Source organism: Culex pipiens, chromosome 1, assembly GCF_016801865.2.
Source record: "Culex pipiens pallens isolate TS chromosome 1, TS_CPP_V2, whole genome shotgun sequence".
Lineage (NCBI taxonomy): Eukaryota > Metazoa > Arthropoda > Insecta > Diptera > Culicidae > Culex > Culex pipiens.
In genome coordinates, this window is record NC_068937.1 from 131,023,698 (window position 1) to 131,045,060 (window position 21,363).

General features: G+C 35.2%; 1 protein-coding gene across 1 annotated transcript in view; it reads left to right on the top strand.

Annotated features, from left to right (window-relative positions):
• The window catches only part of LOC120417847 (neural cell adhesion molecule 1-like), a gene marked incomplete at its 5' end in the record, with an annotated part of 45,586 nt that extends 40,008 nt beyond the window's left edge, over positions 1-5,578 (top strand). Inside the window, 2 exons of the mRNA XM_039580068.2 lie at positions 32-327; positions 3,986-5,578. Of these exons, the coding sequence (XP_039436002.1) occupies positions 32-327; positions 3,986-4,627 (938 nt within the window). The remainder of the gene's footprint in view (positions 1-31; positions 328-3,985) is intronic.
• Between the last annotated feature and the right edge of the window lie 15,785 nt (positions 5,579-21,363).

The following is a 21,363-nucleotide window of genomic DNA, read 5'->3' on the forward strand; positions in this document are numbered from 1 at the left end:
CAACTCGACTAACCTTTCTTCCTCCCTCCAGCGGAACGTCCCCGGTCGCCGCTCCCGCTCACCCCGACCCTCTCGATCGCGATCGGGCTGGGGGCGGCCATCCTGATCGGGTCGTGTGCCATCGTGCTGGCGTTCAAGTTCCCGTGCGGTGGGGCCACCCGGCGGCGCAACAAGGAAACGGGCCACCACAACCACCAGAGCACCACCGTGCGGACGTCGTCGCCGGGTCCGAGCGACAAGAGCGTCGCCAGCAAGGAGTACGACGGCAACGAGAGCGACGAGAAGAACCCGGACGTGATCCCGGACACGATCGACTCGGACGATCAGGTGAGTCGATCATTACTTTGATGCTGAATTACAGCTTTCAAAAGCATTTTCAACTGAAATCAAGAAATATCTCAGTTGGAATGTAGCAAGCAAAAGGTGTTAAAATAGTAAAAATCTTCAACTTCCAGAACAGAAGAGAATTTCCCACAGTATGATAACTTTAAATTCTAATTTCAATAAACGCTTATTTCCAAGAACCAAGTATGTTGACGTGTAAGTTTATTACTTTCCAAATAAGCTTTCACAATCCAAGCGTTTCAAATTTCTTATAGCCACATCTCAAATATAAAATACAAACTTGGTTGCATTAGTTTTAGTGGCTCAAGGTGTTAAGACATTGCACAGTGGACCAGTTCGCAAAATTAAGCCTTCTACGACCAAATTTATAGAAAGCATCTGAGCAAACCTTCAAAAATCTGTTTTTTGAACGTGGCAATTCAGGGTTAGGTTTTAGAGAAAAGTGATGTTCAGGGCACTTTTAGAGCTCTACAAAATCATTCATTTTTTGACAGGTCAATTTGGACTTAAGGGTCAAAAGTTACAGCCATTTTAAGGTAAAAAATATGCAAATTTACAAACCCAAATATCTCGACCATCCACAAACCAAGTGGACACTTTATTGAAAATCTCATTTTTCAAGGTTTGCTCAGATGTTTTCTATAAAATTGGTCGTAGAAGGCGTAGATTACGAGACTACAAGACAAAAAAATCCCAAAAATATTCATGAAAAGTTAGATTTTCAAAATCCCCCTAATCGTGAACTATCCTAATTTTCAACTAAACCAAAAGTTGCCCCTTTTCATTTGCATCAACTCTTTTGAAGACACCATAGCTCCAAAACTTCACCGTTTTTCGGAAAATCAGTTTTCCACTAAATTTTGCGAACTGGACCACTGTGTTTAGTGTTTCGCAAAAAAAAACTCAAATTAAAAAAATCGTCTGTTCATAGCTCACTTTTAAAAACAAAACCAAATTGAAAACTAGAAAAAGAAACTACATTTTTTGGACTTTGTTTACCGTCCATTTAAAATGTAAGTCGTTATTTTTTACTTTGCCCAAGGCTCCAAATCAATCAGAAAATCCCTTCTCAAGAAACAAATTTCCGAATATATCGTAAAGCACTTTTTTATGGACAACCTTCAAATTTGTATGTAGAAACCAATGTTGCAAAATAATTTATAAAAACCAATGATACAATGTTAAAATACAATGAAAAGTCAATTTGCGAAAACGCAGAAAAATTGCTCAAAAGTTCCCTTTTTGAATAAAAAAAATAATGGAAATAAAAAATACTATATTAATATATTTTTTCGCCACTTGATTTTTCGTGGACATTTTGATGGGGGAAGACAAAGCTTGACATTATTTTAAATAAATTGTTCAATTTCAAAATTAAAACATTTATCACCAATATTAATGTTTTGAGACCCCAAGTGGGTTTTTGAAAACAAAGAGCAGAATTCAATGAGGCTAATGCCTTGGAAATTGCCCCCTTCATTTTTTTTCCCAAAATCAGGAAGCAAAAAACATGTTTTGCTATATACAGCAAATCCGTAAACATATCCATCTCCGATGCGGCCAAAATTTTTCTTGGGGTTCCCTGACCAAAAGAAATAGAGACGTATTTTGTTTGACCGTTAGGGTGTCATTCATCGTGCTAGGGTGGTCCCAAAAATGGTCACTTTCGTCAATTTTCGCAACAAAAAAAACACTTTTTTGAAAAGTCATAACACTACGCCCTTTTAACCGATTTCAGCTGAAAATTGTATAAATTTATATTTTTATAGAAAAAGAAAGCACAATCGATTGTTGTTATTGATTTAGAATACATGGGATAACGTTTTTGTAATCGAAAAAGACACTGTTAGCCTTTCTACAAATTATAAATTTTGGAAACGCAAATTGAGGATTGATCGATCAGACTAAAGGGATTTAATTTATTTTTCAAAAAATCATTGTAATATGTACCGTAAAACGGGGTGACTTTGATAGCCGGGGTGACTTTGATAGGTTTGCGATTTTTCCGCAAAATGAAGAGTACAATTAAAATACGTAAGGAATGGTTAAGAAACATACTGACCGTGGTAGAGAAGTGTTCAAAGTACCTCAAGAAGAACTTTTCATAAAATTTTGAAAAGTTTAAAAAGTTAGTTAACTATAGTTAAGAAAATGTTGATGAAAGTCATTATTTTAAACTTCTCAAAGTGTCATGATTTTCTCAATGAACATGATTTTGAATCGGAAAACGGAATGCATTTTCGGATTCTTTGGACAATTTTCCACTAGGAGAAGGTGAAAAAAGGTTGAAAATAATAAATAATATGTGTTTTTGAAATACAATTAAAAAAAATCTCCAAATTTATAGGCAATTTCAGTTGAATAAATTTCATGTAAAATGTGAAAACTTGTGATTCGTGCTTCGAATTCAGTAAAAAAAGCAATATTAATCGATAATTTTATAAACAAAACTAGTTTTAACAAATTTCAGGCAAAATTCCGACTTTTTAACAATTTTACCTAAAATTTATATGTATTTTGTTAAAAAGCTTATAAACTTAGTTAACTAAATATAAACATTGATTTTTTTTCTTAAAAACTATATCAGCTACTTTAGTGATGGTACATTTAGCGTACAAATAAAGTTTGAACATCTTAAATATAATTTTAACAAGAAAAACTATGACTATCAAAGTCACCCCGGAATTCAAACTAAGAATTTTTAACATAACTATTTTTCTAAACACTATTGAAAAAACTTTTTTTCCAAAATAGTGCATGGACTTTGTGTGGCCTACCCCAGTACATGTTTAAAAATAATAATCTTGAGAAAAACGTTACCTGTTGGAAAATATTCCAAAAACAAATTGAAATCCTTAAAAGTCACCCCGGTTTACGGTATGCAGCATTTTGTTTTAAAAAAGTGCAATTTGGTTTTAAAATTAAATTAGTTTATTTCTATTTTTTGTAACATTGGATTAACTTTTTTGATTGCCTGAAAAAAAATTCTAGACATTTTTAAATTTTGTTTGACTTTATTTTTTTCTATAAATCAAATATTTTCATTTATTTATTACTCCGGTGTCACATTTTGCACCATCCTAACCTAATAGCAAAAGGTGGATTTTTCAGTCCTTTAAACAAATTAAATATTTCGAAGATTTGAATGATTTGTATTTTGAGAATTAGAAAGTTAGTGATAAAAAGTCAAATAAACAACCATGTGAAATTTTACGTGTACCTATTTTTTTGTACAGCTTTGCCGAAAACACAAAATTGGTCCGAAAATCGATTCTTTTGATACAGATTTTCGAATATTTACGTGCTCATTTTGTATCGAAAAAATAAAAAAAAACTAACGATGAGAAATTACTTCTGTTGGCATAGGGAATGCATAAACAAAGTTTCATTCAAATCAGCAAATGCGAAAAAAAGTCGATTCGTGAGAATGTAAAGAATTGCTCCTGTTAACAAAGATATAAATTAAAGTGCCCAAATGGCTCGAAAAGAAGTATATTGCCGTTTGCCGTGGGACAATTATGTTATTATCCAACGCCTAATTAACCTCTGTCACATTGGTCATATGTGCAGCTTTTTATCTCAAAGACTTCCGAAAAAGTATTGTATAATTGATGCAACATTAATGTTCTTTTCTCCCCAGATGGAGTACATCCGTCGCCGCCAGCACATATCCACCATCGACACGAGCAGCCCGAGCCGGCTGCTGCTGACCACGACCTCGGCGGTCGCGTCCCAGGCCCAGCAGCAAAACTTCATGGGCTCGACCATGACCCTCGGGGGCAACCACGCGAGCCTCGGCTATTGCACGCTGCGAAACGGCGGCGGGATGGGCCTCGGCCCCCAGAACCAGGTGGTCACCAACGTGTCGATGGCCCACGGCGTCGGTCCCAGTGCGTTCACCTCGTCCACGTGCACCCTGCCGCGACATCCAGCGGCGGCCGGGTTGAGCCTCGGAGGGCCGGGCGTTTCGATGGCCCCGCACCATTGGCCCTCGTACGGGGGGACGATCGCGGGGGTGCGCAACTTGACGGCCATCTCGGTGACGAGCAGTCAACACACGATTCCACCGCCACCGCCCTCCACGATCGCCATGCAACATCTCGGCGGGGCGGGGACGCTGCCACGGGGAGGCGGTGCCGGGGCCAGCTTCCTTGACCACCACCAGCAGCAGCACCAACAGCACCAGCACCAACAGCAGCAGCCGCGGTCACGGGTCTGTCTGGCCGAGGAGGACGTGTCCGCCGATACGCCCCTCATGGTCAAGCGCGAGTCGACCGTATGACTATAGGAGTCTCACAGGGTCGGTGATACGGCCCTGTGAGGTTCCGCCAGCCACCACCGGGAGGAGGAGGACGAGGAGGAGCAGGCGGAGGACGAGGCAAGACTTTAATACACACACACTCACACACATTCACTCTCACACAATAATTAGACGCGCGTTGTTACTTGTTCACAAATTACGGTGGAAGAACTTGACAAGATATTTTTTTCGTTCCAAAGCAAGTCTCTCGCCCATGTTCGATGTCTAAGCGTCAATGAGAAGAAGAAGAAAAGTAAGAGGAAAAACACGTGTTTTTACCAAATTATATCATTTTGTGATATGAACGCTGTGAAGTACTGAAGAAAAAACCAAGTCGAAAATCGATGCTCAATTTTGAGTGCACGTTTGATTTCCTTTGAGGAAGGATGTCGAAAGTCGTTGATTCGATTTTTTGTTTTAACAAAAAAACAAAAATCTTTGTATAACATGTAACTAAGTTATGTCTTTTTTTTCGGCAAAGGTAGTTCAAGACTGATTTAAATTTTCCTGAAAAATGTTCAAATTGAAAACGGGCTTAAATTTGCACCAGTCTATGAATTACCAAAGCAAAGTTAAGGTTGCTGTAAATATTGATCAATTTCACCTTTTTACCTTTTTTTCTGTGTACATATTAAAACTACAAATCAAGACCCCAACGGCTAAGAAGAAAGAAAACTCGACGTGGACGAGCTTATTTAGCACACTCTCGAAATTTCAAAATCCACGAATCAACCAATCTAGCTGATTTCTGAAAAAGTTAGTTGAAAAATTTTGCAAACAAAGTTTAATTTTTGAGTTTAACGAAAAAAAAAAACTGGCGAAACGAGTTCCGATGATTCAAACTTCACAACAAGAAGCAATTATTGCTTCGAACTTGGTGAAAGGAAAACCAGTTGATTACGGAAAGTGGTTTGAAGGTATTACACAGCTAAAAAAGTAGTAATTCAGCTGCGTGTAAAAGGCCTGGGTGTAAAATAAATATTGCATTATTTTATGCAATTTTATGTGATTTTACACCCTGAAATATGTAGCCCATCAGTATGGGAAACCTACTGGACCAAAATGTCAAGCTCATATTTGCGTTTATCCTTACAGTTTTTCATCGGTCTGATGGCCGGGTGGGCTGAGGCGCCAGTCCTTACTGTTGGTGCTGGGTTTGAATCCCGTCGGTTGCAACTTTTTTTTGTTCTTGCAAAAAATGTACATGCAGTGTGTAATATTAAGTGTTTATTTTGACGAAGGTGATGTGCATGCTTTTGCATGCGATTTTACCATCGGATTTTTTGCTGTGTAGCTTTCAACCACAGACAAATAGACGTGAATCTTTTAATTTTAGCAAAAATCTACACTAGAACCCTCCAGGTGTAAACAAAACAGATTCAGTTAACAGCAAACACAAGTTTCCGTGGTGAAGATCCAATCATTCAAGTGAAAAGTAATAGAAAAAAATTTCAATTAGATTTTCGTCTGTTTGCCTGTGTTACAACCGTAACGATGCTTGGTAGAGATTTTCACGCGAAGAGTTATAATTCAGTTTCTGTTGGAGAATAAACTTTAATGATGCACCACCCCGGAAGTTGACACACGCAGGTGGGGAAAAAAGTCAAGCAATTTATTAAGGTGTAGTAGAAAGCGAAATCAACAAATTTGTTCTTCCATTTTAAACATTATTTGTTTGAAAGTTAAAACATATTTTCAACATTATCTTTCCTTCTAGAAATCATAACCGCATTATGAGTCATTGTTCAACCTCAATTGGTCCCTTCTTCCTTCCAAAAATAGCCGAAAAATCCCCGTTCTTTCTTTGCCTTTATAAAATGCCCCACATTTCGCATTTATCTGTACATTATTGACCTTTTTGCCCAAACTCCCTTCCTTCTCCCCCGTCCCCGTAGACCGTTCTCACAACAACCCCCAGCAATCCCTCAAGAAAATCGCCATCTTCCATAACTGGGAGATAATTTTTCATTCTGTCGTCCAATTTCTTCCCATTGTGTGTGAGCCAGGTTTGTGTCCCACATGTTCATTTTCGGAAGCGTTGTTTGACCACCACCACCACCACCTCGATCAAAAATCTGTCCCGTTTTGCACGCCCACACGTTGATTGATGGTAAAATACCGAGTTTGAAGGGTAGGGAGAGGTTCTTCTGTTTTGGTGCAATCGATTTTCAAGATCTTACACTCGATTTCGTAGAAATAGAGCAAACACGAAAGAATGAAAACTTTGTTGAAACAAATGAATCAGGAAAGAATTAGGAAATAATCAAGAAAGAATCAAGAAAAATCAAGAAAGAATCAAGAAAGATTCAAGAAAGAATCAAGAAAAGAAACAAGAAAGAATCAAGAAAGAATCATAAAAGAATCATGAAAGAATCAAGAAAGAATCAAGAAAGAATCAAGAAAAATCAAGAAAGAATCAAGAAAGATTCAAGAAAGATCTTTCTTGAATCTTTCTTGATTCTTTCATGTTTCTGTTCTTGATCCTTTCTTGTCTCCTTCTTGATCAAGAAAGAATCAAGAAAAAAAAATCAAAAAATAATCAGGAAAGAATCAAGAAAAATCAAGAAAGAATCAAGAAAGAATCAAGAAAAGAAACAAGAAAAGAAACAAGAAAGAATCAAGAAAGAATCATAAAAGAATCAAGAAAGAATCAAGAAAGAATCAAGAAAGAATCAAGAAAGAATCAAGAAAGAATCAAGAAAGAATCAAGAAAAAATCAAGAAAAAATTAAGAAAGAATCAAGAAAAATCAAGAAAGAATCAGGATAGAATCAAGAAAGAATCAAGAATCAAGAAAGAATCAAGAAAAATCTAGAAAGAATCAAGAAAGAATCAAGAAAGAATCCAGAATCAAGGAAGAATCAAGAAAGAATCAAGAAAGAATCAAGAAAGAATCAAGAAAGAATCAATAAAGAATCAAGAAAGAATCAAGAAAGAATCAAGAAAGAATCAAGAAAGAATCAAGAAAGAATCAAGAAAGAATCAAGAAAGAATCAAGAAAGAATCAAGAAAGAATCAAGAAAGAATCAAGAAAGAATCAATAAAGAATCAAGAAAGAATCAAGAAAGAATCAAGAAAGAATCAAGAAAGAATCAAGAAAGAATCAAGAAAAAATCAAGAAAGAATCAAGAAAGAATCAAGAAAAGCTTCTTTTTTGAATTATTGATTAATTCTTGATTCAGTTTGTTTTCTTCTTGATTCTTTCTTCTTGATTGTTTTCTAATCCTATATTGATTCTTTGTTTATTCTGATAAAAACATTAAAAAAAGAATCAAGAATTAATCAAGAATAAATGAAGGCAAAAAAAATCAGAAGATTCAAGAAAGATTCAAAAAAGAATCGATAAAGATTTAAAAAAGAATCAAAAAAGAGTCTAGATTTCATCAAGAATAAAATAAACTGTAAAGCTGGTACAAATATTTTCAAAACATTGTGTAACCCTGCTTCAAAATCGGCTCAAAAAATTATGGGTAAATTTTTTTAACAACGCTATTTAAAAAAATAAGTGCAATTAAAGTCATGATTCGAAATCCGGACACTTAGTAGTATATCATTTTAGTTAAGGCTGGCTAAAAATCATGTAATTAGTTGGAAATGTAGAAATTTCAGCATGATGTGGTATAAACAGTAAATTTTATGAAAATGCATGCAAAATATGTCTTTTCTAACCATTTTTCATCAATATTTTGAAATTAAAATGACTTCTTGTGCTTAGAATCCCGGACACTGATAAAAGCTGATTCGAAATCCGGACACTTGATTTTGCTTATGAATTGCACAAATTTGGCCTGAAATTATAGGGAATGGAATTCTTTAGGTTTTAAATAAGCTGTTAACATCAAAACAATCGATTTTTGTATAAAAAATTGCTACAATTTAAGGAAATCAGAACCATAAATTTCTGCTTTGCCTTCCTGGTGATTCGGACGCCTATGTAATATTTCAGTGTAATGTTTCACATTTTTTGGTAAACAAAAATTTTTATTTTATTTTATTGTTTTGACATTGACTACAGCGCCAAAACCAATTATAAATGAAAGTAAGTGTTAGAATTCAAAAAAATTTCACTGTTTTGACCATTTTTATGTGAACTTATATTCAAATAATTGATAAAACAAGATAAAGTTCCGGGTTTCGAAGCGACCGGGAATTCGAAGCATAACGTTAGTTGAAATCAATTGAAAATGCATTCCCCTGTGTTTAGGAAAATTTTCAGCATGTCTGAATTTATACCAAAAATATATTTTTTTTGTAAATTTTCGATGAAAAGTACCGCAAAAAAAAATTTTCAATAAAATTTTCGTTTTCGTCAAATCTAACATTTTTTTAAAACTAATGATTGCAAAACAACTGGACTAGTTTAAACTGCACTAAAAACACTTTTTTTTTAATTTTTGTGTTGAGACTGTGACTTGCTATTTAATTTTTTATATTTTTATTTAACGTCATGATTCGAATTCCCGGACGCTTCGAAACCCGGACACCTCATCTTGTTTTATCAATTATTTGGATATAAGTTCGCATTATGAATGTCAAAACTGTGTTATTTGATGAATTCTAACATCAACTTTCATTTAAAGTTTGTTTGAATGCTGTAGTTAATGTCAAAACAATAAAATAAAATAAAATTATAAGATTACCAAAAATGCGAAACATTTCACGTGAAATATTTCATAGGCGTCCGAAGCACCGGGAAGGCAAAGCAGAAATTTATGGTTTTGATTTTCTTAAATTCTAGCAAATTTTTATATAAAATATCGATTGTTTTGATGTTAACAGCTTATTTGAGACCTAAAGAATGCCATTCACTAACAAGTCAGTCCAAATTTGTGCGATTCGTTAGCGAAAACGAGTGTCCGGAATTCGAAGCAAAAGTGTCCGGATTTCGAATCAGCTTTTATCAGTGTCAGTGACGAAAAATTGTTAGAAAAGACATATTTTGCATGCATTCTCTTAAAACTGACTGTTAATACTACATCCTGATGATATTTCTTCATTTCCAACTTATTACATGATTTTTTGTCAGCTATAACGAAAATGATATGCTACTAAGTGTCCGGATTTCGAATCATGACGTTACCCCCCCCCCCCCCCCCCCACTCCAACTTGGAAAAATACATGCATCGGTTTAAAGAATTAAAACTCCTAAAAATCTAAAAGAAGCAAAAACTTAGCTTAATTTATGTGAGTAAAGTTTTCCAAATCTCATTTTTAAGCCTCCAAATTCTCAGAACCCATAAAGACGAAACGAAACTGAGTGATTTCAAATATGAGTGTTGAGTTTGTGGTGAATTCATAAAAGTCGTGGTGAGTTTATGTCAATGGAATTGATTGTTAAATCACGACTGGTTTAAATGGTGGTGGAAATTCAGCAGTAATTATGTTTGACTGTTTAAAATAAATAAATCTTCAAACAATTACCCATAAAAATTCACAGCTGTCAAATTGACAGTATTTTTAACTGTGTAATTTTGATTGATTGAAAAATTTCATTTAATTTTATTTATTTATTTTTTACGATTTACGTCTCATAATCAGTGATAGAATGATTAAAAGTGGACTGAAAAATTAATTATCATTTAAAGTTAAATTTTTGATATTTTTTTTCGTTGTTTCACACAACTGAGTGTAGCAAAAGAGACAGTAAAGTTTTCCAACCCGGTTAAGTTGATGTTCTGGCTGGGTTCTTTCGGAAAAGTGGTCCACTTTGGCAAGTCGTGGGCGGAATGGAATCGAAAGCGATTGGAAACACATTTTCGAGAGGGGAGTTCAATCCCCCGGGGCGTGCTTGAGACACAACAAGTTGAACGTAATTGGTGTTTAATTTGTTTATTTTGTGAGTTTTTTTAGGATAAATAAATAGCTCTTAACAATAAATTACACTAACTGTATGGAAGTGTGTTGAAATACAGATTCAAGCAACTGTCAAACGAGTTTAGCCTGACGGTGGTGAATTCAAATGTGCCGTGGTGAGTTTCCGATTGATTCAAACTGACCGTTAAATCGTGATTTATGTTTTTTTTAAAAGAAATTCACGTCTGTTTGTCTGTGCCAAAACCTCAAATTTCCCGAGAAATTTTCCCCAAATCGCGCAACACGCGGAATGGGGCGGGGAGAATGGTCAACCAAGGCTTAACCCAACTTAGCAGTGTGGCCAATCTCCGTCATCATCAATCAACCTGTCATACCCAATTCAGGGTGGTTCAAAACCTGCCTGGGAGGGGACACTTTGTACCAATGTGGTGGTGGGAATTCCACAGTGAGTAGGATCTACAACGTCGTCCAATGAATGAAGCGATTTCGGAGCAAATCAAATAAATAATATTACTCGTCGTCATGGTTGACGAGAGGATTTCACGTCTTTCGTCTTCATCGGGGGAGATTTTATTCTTTGTGGGGGAGAAAAGGAGTTTACCAAATTTACTGGCTTATGAACTTTAAAGCGGTTGCAAGCTTGATTCAGACTGGTTAAAATGTTAGCTTGAATTTATTCGCAATTTTAAGTGCCTGATAATTTTTCAATTCAAATTTCAATAAATTTTTAAAACATTTATTTAAACGATAGCAATTCAGTTCAAAGCTATTTGTACATTTCCAAGAATTCTCCAAGCCATGGAAAATCCCTGGAATGTTCAACACAAATTCTGCTGAATTTTAATTCTTCATAAAAATGCATTTTATATGAGAAGCCGTAATCAAGTTTTCCCAGCATTCCATCATCCTCAAGCACCAAAAAAACGTGAAAATAAAAATTACCCATCCTTTGGGGAAAGAGAATAATGAACGCAAAATTATACTGAAAAATCATCACCAATTGTCCTGGGTGAGGGCAGGAACCTGCACTGGTGAAAAAAGCCCCACGGCTGATTCCATTTAATTGTCTCCCATGGCGATGGGTTTGCACCTGGTCTGCGGTATTTAAACCAGAGTGAAGATATACAAAAAAATGTACATAATGGCACCCACGAGTTTGCAATTGGGCGATAAAAATTAAAGTGCATTTGGAAGACCGGTTCAGCTTAATGAAGAGTTTATTTTAAAAATATGAAATATTAACTAATAAAATCGCTAAAACAAATTGAAATCGATAATTTTGATCGTTGATAACGTTAAAGACGACTATTTTCAATACAGTACAAAAATTACAGTGGCCAGCCCTACAGCTTTGCTTTTAACGCCAGGTGGATTCTGTGAATCGATCACATTTCACAGAATCTACAGGGGAGGAAGGATGCGTGGACATACCGTACCAATCGCTCTGACTGATTAGCCAATTTAAAATTTAGAATAAAAATTAAATTAAAAAATCATCACTTGAACCAGTCTATCTTTAATAAATACGTTGCATCAACCAGCTTTACCCTCCAGGGAAGGAAAAATCGTTGACCTTCCACGAAAATGACCACTCCCGACCAGCTCCGGAGGGTCATCAAAAATCATCACAGCGGCCAGATACGGTGGCCATTCGGACAGGTTCGACAAGCACATGGTACGAAAATAAAAAAAGACCCTCTCCCACCTTCCCATCCGAGTTTCGATATTAATCACCTCTCCATTGACATTTTTATGATACATTATGAAACAGAAACGCAGATTTTCGGCCGGTTTTATTCCCGGGGACTTTTATTGCGAAAACTTTGACGGCCCCACCCCGGAAACATCACCGAACTGAGTGCTGAGTCATTTTTCATTTCGGCACGGGAACAGATTTTATTTTTTCGACGAAAAGCTGTTGACAATTGGGACTCGCGCTGGAATTTTTAAACAATTATTGATTAAATTGAACTGTCAACTTCGAGTGGTGCATCGTACTTTTTGGTTCGGAAAAACTCACACTCTTCACACACATGCGAAAAACTCGGAAATAACAAGCAAAAAATAAAATCAAAGTGACTGAATCTCTGTGTCAAAAAGAAAATTATACAAATATCTGTAAGGGAGAGCAAATAATTACGAACAAACTAGAAAGAAACGAACGAAAACGATAAACTTATGAGATCGGTAGAGAACCCTTTTGAGTCAGGGAAGAAAAAAGGGACTTAAAGTCGACGAGAAACGAAGGCGACGCGCACTCAGAACGTGCAATTTTGTACCAATTATAGTGTAAATATAAAAGAAAGAAAAAACATAGGAATAATTAAAAAAACACACAGAATCTATTAGGTTAAACGGATGATGAGGAAGGAAACACATAAATCAAATACTTTTTGTTATACAAAAACATAATATAGAACGTTTTGTAAATAGTGTACAAAGATATGGCATCCAAAAAGGAACATCGCAGAATATCTGAATTACTAAAAAAAAAGAGAAGAGAAAAATTATTAACGATAAATTCAAAATAATGACGATTACTTAAAACTTACACAAAGTGAAACTAAAGATCAAAATGTAAATAAAGATAGGCAATTTATATAAAATGAAAAAAAGTTACTCATTTAATATCCGAAAGTCCATATAAGTGTTTTATTTATTTGTCTTTTCTTTGGGCAGGCAAATTATGAAAAAAAAGATATTATAATTTAGTATCATTGCAAATATTATTCAGCAACAGAGCAAACCGTATCACAGAAATAGACTTCTTCACTTCAATACCCTCACTATTTGTTTCATCATATTTTTCGTAATGAGGTATCATTCTGTTTTTTTTTTTATACAGTCCAGACTCGATTATCCGAAGTTTCAATTTCCCGAAGTTCGATTATCCGAAGGTTTGTATGGGACTTCAGATAATCGAATCACGAACAAAAAGAAAATTTTCGTATTTTTTTCATTTTCTTGTTTTTACCATAGCATTTGAGTTCTACGACCCCATTTTAATCAAATTTGAGTTGTTGATTGCCTTTTAAAAAATAAAATCCATTTTTTCAATATTGCATCACCACAATTTTGGCCGCCATCTTGGATTAAAAAATTCTAAATAATTTTAGCGTAGTTTAGGGGTCAAACCTCAAACCAATCAAAAATTAGACAACGAAAAATTATTTTTTTCGTGTTTCGATTATTATCCGAAATTTCGATTATGAGCAGTTCTCTACGGAATCGGTCTTTTTTCTTTAATTTTAATTTTTTGTATTTTTTAATCCGGCTGAAACTTTTTTGGTGCCTTCGGTATGCCCAAAGAAGCCATTTTGCATCATTAGTTTGTCCATATAATTTTCCATACAAATTTGGCAGCTGTCCATACAAAAATGATGTATGAAAATTCAAAAATCTGTATCTTTTGAAGGAATTTTTTGATCGATTTGGTGTCTTCGGCAAAGTTGTAGGTCTGGATACGGACTACACTGAAAAAAAATGATACACGGTAAAAAAATTGGCGATTTTTTATTTAACTTTTTGTCACTAAAACTTGATTTGCAAAAAAACACTATTTTTAATTTTTTTCATTTTTTGATATGTTTTAGAGGAATGTTTCATGTTTTAACATTGTAAATCGGATTTATAGTTGCTGAGATATCGACATTAGAAAATGGTGGGTTGTTTGGGTGAGACTTAGAAAACATCAATTTTCCTGTTTTTAAACTTTTGCATTGGAATATCTCAGCAACTAAAGGTCGTATCAACAAAGTCCGAAGAAGTAAAATATAGAGAATTTTCTCAGCTTTTCAAAAATATTTTTTTCAAAGGTGGGCAAACATGGGCACTAATTTAAAAAATGAAAAACTGCGACTATTTTCAAAACAGTTACCTAAAAATGGTTATAACTTGAAAACGGTGCATTTTATCAAAAATTCACTAAAGTTCTTTTAGATTGCAAATTCGATTTTACATCGAAAAATGAAGTTGAAAAATTTTTGCGACCAATATTTCGATTTTTTGAAAAAATCTGTATTGATTCAAAAAATCATAACTCGGTCAAAGATTTTTTGCCCATTCTGGAAATTTCTGAAAAGTTGGCGAACTTTGGAATTATTCGTCTTGAAGAAAAAGTGAATTTTATGTTAAAGTCGTCGGGAATTGAAGCGGTTTTCTAACATCCGGCCTGGATGGATAGCGGTGCTGGAGGAGGACGGTTCAATCAAGGACGTGTACTTGTTCCAGGGTGGCCGTCGAAACTTCCCGGAAGAGCAGGGTGGTGATGGGTTCGACAGGGAAATAGGCAACATCCGGAAGCATGCGGGACCTGGCCCGAATTGGGAAGGTGGCGAGCGCAGAGAGCGAGGCGGTCCTCGGTCACAGCGTGAACGGTCCCCGTCAAGGTAAAAGTCTCGCGAGCGAAAGAGACTTGGAGCCGTGGGGCACGGATTACTGCGCCGGCATCGTTTTACGTGGCAAGTTCCCTTAAAGGTGGAAAAGGAGGACGACGGAGGCAAGCGGAAGCAGCTCAAGCGGTAACCGGCATATTTCGCCTCGTGCTTTCCATAGCAAATCTGGTGTCCGCTGTTGTTACAAGCCCCCTGAAGACGTTTGTAGAGAAGCTAACTGGTGAGCTCGTTCTTTTTATGAGACAACAATTCTAGATTAAATTTTCAAAACAACCTATCCCTCATGGGTTTCCTATGCAGATAGGACCTTTTGAAAATTTAATCGAGAATTCTTTCATATATTCTGACATACACACACATCATTCAAGACAACCACGCCAAATTATTACTATAAAGGAGCGGCCGTAGCTGAATGGTTACGTTGTTCGCATTGTAAGCGAATGGTCCTGGGTTCGATTCCCATCTGCTCCCAACGAGAAAGTTTTAGGAAATATAAATTGAAGCATTGAATATGAACGAAAACTCAAAGTTGCTCGAGTCGGGGTTCGATCCCCCGTCCTTTGGATTGTTAAGCAAAAATACAAAACACTAAGCCATCACGGCTTAGTGAGTGACTGGAATTAAGAACACTGTTACCACTAAAACTATATACGCGCTGGGTCTTTGTCCATTTGACAAGGGTTCAGAAGTGCTAAATAACGTTTGAATCCGATTGATGCAAACGTTCTTTAGGGCGGGGCTTGTCGATTCAAGCTGAGGTACCTCGCGCACGGCTAGCCTGCGTAGAAATGGGTCACCGAAGCTCGGCAGAGCTAACACCATCCAAATGCCTATGCGAGTTATTTGCATGTATAGAATGTAAATCTAAAATACATGGAAACAACTCAATTTGTAAGAAGCGACCGCGTGGTCCCGTTTGATTGGTTGCACACACACACACATTCTGGAAATTTCTGAAAAGTTGGCATTTTATGTCCTCTAAAACATATCAAAAAATGAAAAAAATTAAAAATAGTGTTTTTTTTGCAAATCAAGTTTTAGTGACAAAAAGTTAAACAAAAAATCACCAAATTTTTTTTTACCGTGTATCATTTTTTTTCAGTGTAGTCCATATCCATACCTACAACTTTGCCCAAGACACCAAATCGATCAAAAATTTCCTTCAAAAGATACAGATTTTTGAATTTTCATACATCATTTTTGTATGGACAGCTGCCAAATTTGTATGGAAAATTATATGGACAAACTAATGATGCAAAATGGCTTCTTTGGGCATACCGAAGGCACCAAAAAAATTTCAGCCGGATTAAAAAATACAAAAAAAAATCGAATGGCCGAAATCTCAGAGAATTGCTCTTATCCGAAGTGAAATTTTTCCGAGGAATTCGGATAATCAAGTCTGGACTGTATATTGTCTCTTGAGTAAATCTCTACAAAATCGTTTTTTTTTTGTAATTTTATTTTTTGTATTTGTTGATCGATTTGGTGTCTTGGGCAAAGTTGTAGGTATGGATAAGGACTGCACTGAAAAAAATGGTATACGGTATAAAAAATTGTGATTTTTAATTTACCTTTTTGTCACTAAAATTTGATTTGCAAAAAAAACTTTATTTATAATTTTTTTTGTTATTTTTTATATGTTTTAAGGGACATCAAATGCCAACTTTTCAGAAATTACCAGAATGTGCAAAAAATCTTTGACCGAGTTATGATTTTTTTTCAAAAAATCAAAATATTGGCTGCAAAAATTTTCCAACTTTATTTTTCAATGTAAAATCAAATTTGCAATCAAAAAGTACTTGAGTGAAATTTTGATAAGGTGAGCCGTTTTCAAGTTATAGCCATTCTTAGGTTTTTTTTTTTGAAAATATTCGTAGTTATTTATTTTTAAAAAATAGTGGCCATGTTTGCATACCCTCAAAAAAAAAAATTGAAAAGCTCAGAATTTTTTTTTATAATTGTTTTTTTTTTAACTTTGTTGATACGAACCTTACTTACTTGAATCAAGACTAACATTTTAAAAGGGCCAAACATTCAATATTATGCCTTTTTGAAATGTTAGTTTTGCAAAAGAAAAAATTTAAACATCGTTTTCGGAAAGATCGGAAAATTTCACGAATGTTTCATTTTTTAAAATTGAAAATCGGACCATTAGTTGCTGAGATATCGACATTAGAAAATAGTGGGTTGTTTGGGTGAGATTTAGAAATCATCAATTTTCCTGTTTTTAAACACTTGCATGGCAATATCTCAGCAACTAAGGGTCGTATCAACAAAGTTTAATAATGATTGATAACTTGAAAACGGCACACTTTATGAAAAATTTTTGCAACCAACATTTAGATTTTTTGAAAAAAATCTGCATTGATTCAAAAATTCTTGTTATGATTTTTTGCACATTCTGGAAAATTTACCAAAAAATGAAAAAAAATAAAAATAGCGATTTTTGAGCTAATCAAGTTTTAGTGACAAAAAGTTGAATTAAAAATCACATTTTTTTTAACCGTGCGTAATTTTTTTTCAGTGTAGTCCTTATCCATACTTACAACTTTGCCGAAGACACCAAATCGATCAAAGAATGCCTTCAAAAGATTTTTCATGTATCTTTTTTGTATGGACAGCTGCCAAATTTGTATGACAAATTAAATGGACAAACTTATGATGCAAAATGGATTCTTTGGGCATACCGAAGGCACCAAAAGAGTCAAAGCCGGATTAAAAAAAAAAAACAAAACAAAAATCGAATGACCGAAATCTCAGAGAATTGCTCTATTGGGACCATCCATAAGCTACGTGGACACTTTTTTGGAAATCACAACGCCCCTCCCTTGATGGACAACTGTCCATTAGGGTGCCCAGAATAAGGAACTTTTTCTCAAAAGCTCGTTCCACAAGCTGACCCAAGTAGCATTTGGCAACATGAGAAATTTGACTAAGTCCAGTTTTTGTTTTGTTTTGCTGTAGAAACATAAAAATGACATCTTAGCAACAATACGTTGCAATGTTGCAAACGTTTCGAAATGAAAACAACTTTGCAACAATCCATTTCGTTTTGTAATCGAAACATATTGAAAACTTATTGGTGCCATTGTTGCAACATGTGACTTAGGCCGATTTGTGTGCTAAGAATAATATTGAAATCAAAAATCCTTAGATACAGTTCAGCCCAACCATTTGCCCTTTCATCAATTCATCCGTGGCTCAGTGGTAGAGGCAAGGTGTGAAGATCTGAAGGTACCAGTCCAGAATGCCGACAGGGATACTTTAGTTTTTTTGTTCAAATAGATTTTTTTTGTTTCGCGCAAATTAAACGACAACATAATGGCAACATCATGACAACACAACAAACTACTTTACCGACATATTTAGACAAACAAATTGTTTCTGAAACTTCGTCGTAACAAAGTTGAAACAAACGGCTAAATGTTGCCAACACAAAATTTTGGTGCGCTATTTAGGGCACCACGAGTGTTCTAACTATGTTGTGATAGCACATTTTGGGAGTTACGAAATAGTTGCATTTAAGGATCCGCAACAAAAAATGTTACTTGGGGAATATTGTTCCTTGAGCTATTTTAGGACTCTGGGCCAACTATGAGCAAAATCGGTCAACATTTACCCATTGATACTCGAAGGTGAAGTTTGTATGGGAAAAAAAATATGGAAAACCCAATTTCATTACGGTTTTGGTCCACACGGTGCGCTTCTTCCATCCAAATATTCCCAAAAGTGAAATTCTTATTGAAAATTTAATGCTCTACAGCTTTGTAGAACTTACCAGAGCTGAAAAACTCGATCCTGAAAAGTTATTAACGACTTAAAATAGTAGTTTATGCAACAAGTTGCAAAAAGAAGATTTTTTCAGCACGAGTTGTACATTTATCCAACGAGGTTTACCGAGTTGGATAAATACGACGAGTGCTGAAAAAATCAAGTTTTGCAATGAGTTGCTTACAACATTTTTTGCAATTCCAAAAAACGCTTTTTGAATGGAATTTTATGTCAAACATTCATGTGTTTAGTAAATTCACCGTTCAAAACAAAAAAATATTTAAAAATGTTACTTTTCGATAATAGTGTTGAAAAGTTCAACTTTTCAGCACCCATTTCAGTGCTGAAAAGTAGAACTTTTCAGCACTGGTATTGAAAGGTATTAATTTTCCTTTCTGTTATTTTTGGTAGGGAAAAGTAGGCCGTTTCGTTTCTCCAGAAGGACAGGAAAAGTTGACAGTTTTACAGCGGAATTGCAAAAAGGTAATTTTTGTATGAAAACCGTTTTTTCACCAACTTTAGGCTCGGGTATAATTTTTTCTCAAAATTTGCACAGATGCTTAAAATAACCCAAAAACCCGTTTTGCGCTTGTGGAGCAGGGGGTCAATTTTTCTGGCCACCCTATTGTCCATACAAAAAAAATATTTGTATGGACCGTGGCCAATCACCATACCCCCCCCCCCCCTCCCTTCCTTAAGTTTCCACCTGGTTAATGGATGGCCCTCTTAGATTGTCCATCTTAAAAATAAATTGGGGCTAATATTTGAAAAGGCTTCTTACAACATTATTTATCTTTATGGTCATGTCTGAAACATAAACACCTGTACCTTTTTGAGAAATGTATAACGTGAAGACTTCCATCATTTCCATGATTTTTCGTTCAAAGATATAAATTTTGCGTCCCTGTCAATATTTTGACAAAATTCCTTCTACAAGTTGTTTAGAATACTGCCCTACACATGCTGATTCTTTTTGGTAACGATTATCCCATTCCTTGCGATGTTATGGAAATCGTCATTAATCAATGATTGCCAACTAGGACGTCAATGACTGTACCACAAAATTTTATAAATCTTGAAGCACAAATGATTTAGATCAAAAATTCCTTCAATGACTTCAAGAAGGCAATATCCGTCACATGCTGATTCATTTTGGTGCAGAAATTCGTTATATTTAGAGCATTTTAGAGTGATGATCAATTTTCTTCGAAAATTATCAACGGCTTCACCATAAGGCCCTAATTATTTTTTTTTATTTCTACCTTAAATTTTATTTTGAATTTGCAGCTTGAATTTTCAAAAATCTATGCATTCAAAAAACTTTATTTTTCTTTGGTTGAACGATTTGGATTGATCTATGGTCCAAAACTAAAAAAATCTTAAGATTGTCCTATTGCGGATAAAAAAATAAACATAGGTACATAGCAATTCTGTATGAAAGATAAACTCAAAATTTAAAATGGACCAAAATGGTTCAGAATGTTCCAAATAATTGGACATTAGGGTGGTCCTAGTATGGTAAGTATGTAAGCAAGTAATCGAAATTACAGCCCAGACTCGATTATCCGAAGGCCTTGGAATCATTTCACTTTGGCTAACGAAAACTTTGGAATCACGAAAAAAATATTCTTTTGTCATATTTTTTATTGCTGACCTAAAGTATGACCCGTCAACTACGCTAAAGTTGTTTTGAATTTTTTAATCCAAGATGGCGGCCAAAATGGCGGTGATGAAATGTTGAAAAACTGATTTTTTATGCGATTTAATAGCCAATCAACAATTCAAATTAGATCAACATTGGGTCGCAGAACTTTAAATAAGAAAATAAAAAAGGCAGCAAATTTTTTGTCGAAGCTTAAATATTTTGAAAAATAATAAAATCAAAACAACTGGACTGGTGAAAAATGCATTTTAAAACACTTTTCTGACTGAAATGTTGTAGTATAGAGCCAGTTGCACCCGAGTGTGACATTTTAGAAGAGCGTTAGTTATTTAAATATTTTTGTATTTCGTAGTTAATGACAAACTGGTAGGAATTGAAAATGGAAATTCAACTTTTTCGCAAATGATTGAAATAAGTTTTTATTTTAAATGTGTCTCCAAAACGCCCCAAATGAAGCTCTCAAAAATAGAGCAACAGCGAGCAACTAAATTAATCAAAATATAGGAAAACTTTTCGCCAGAGTTAGATTATGTTTTATTACCGCCACCGCGTGTATGGCGAGTAGCATTCGCCCGCCATCGTCGTGGGGTACGTGCTGAAAAAGGCAACGCCGCGTGGGAGCGACTTTTTGGGCTGCCCAAATTTTGAAGCTTTTGAAAATATGAATTCAACTGACGACAAAGTTGTGTGCGCGTTAGTTTTTCGTCTCTCCAACAATAAACATGTGATTAATTTCCCGCCGAGAATTTGAAGCTGCAGTGGGATGAAAAGTTTCGCAAGCTTAATTTACCGCGTTATTGTTTAGAGTGTGCTCTAAATTTGAAAATTTCATATAAACCAAGCTGAAAACTCAAAAAAATCACTCAAAAAAAGCATACCAAACAATATTTGCACGATAATTGAGTGCCGGAAACCCGAAAGTGGAAGCAGCTTTTCCGCACTCTAAACACGATGCGCCTGAATGTATGTTCCGCTTGTAAGAAGTGGTGTACCATGCTGCGGGGTTGCCTACATCGGGGGGCGCAAAAAGAAACGTTAAAAGCGACCATGTTTCCGGGTTCGACAAAAAAATAGGAA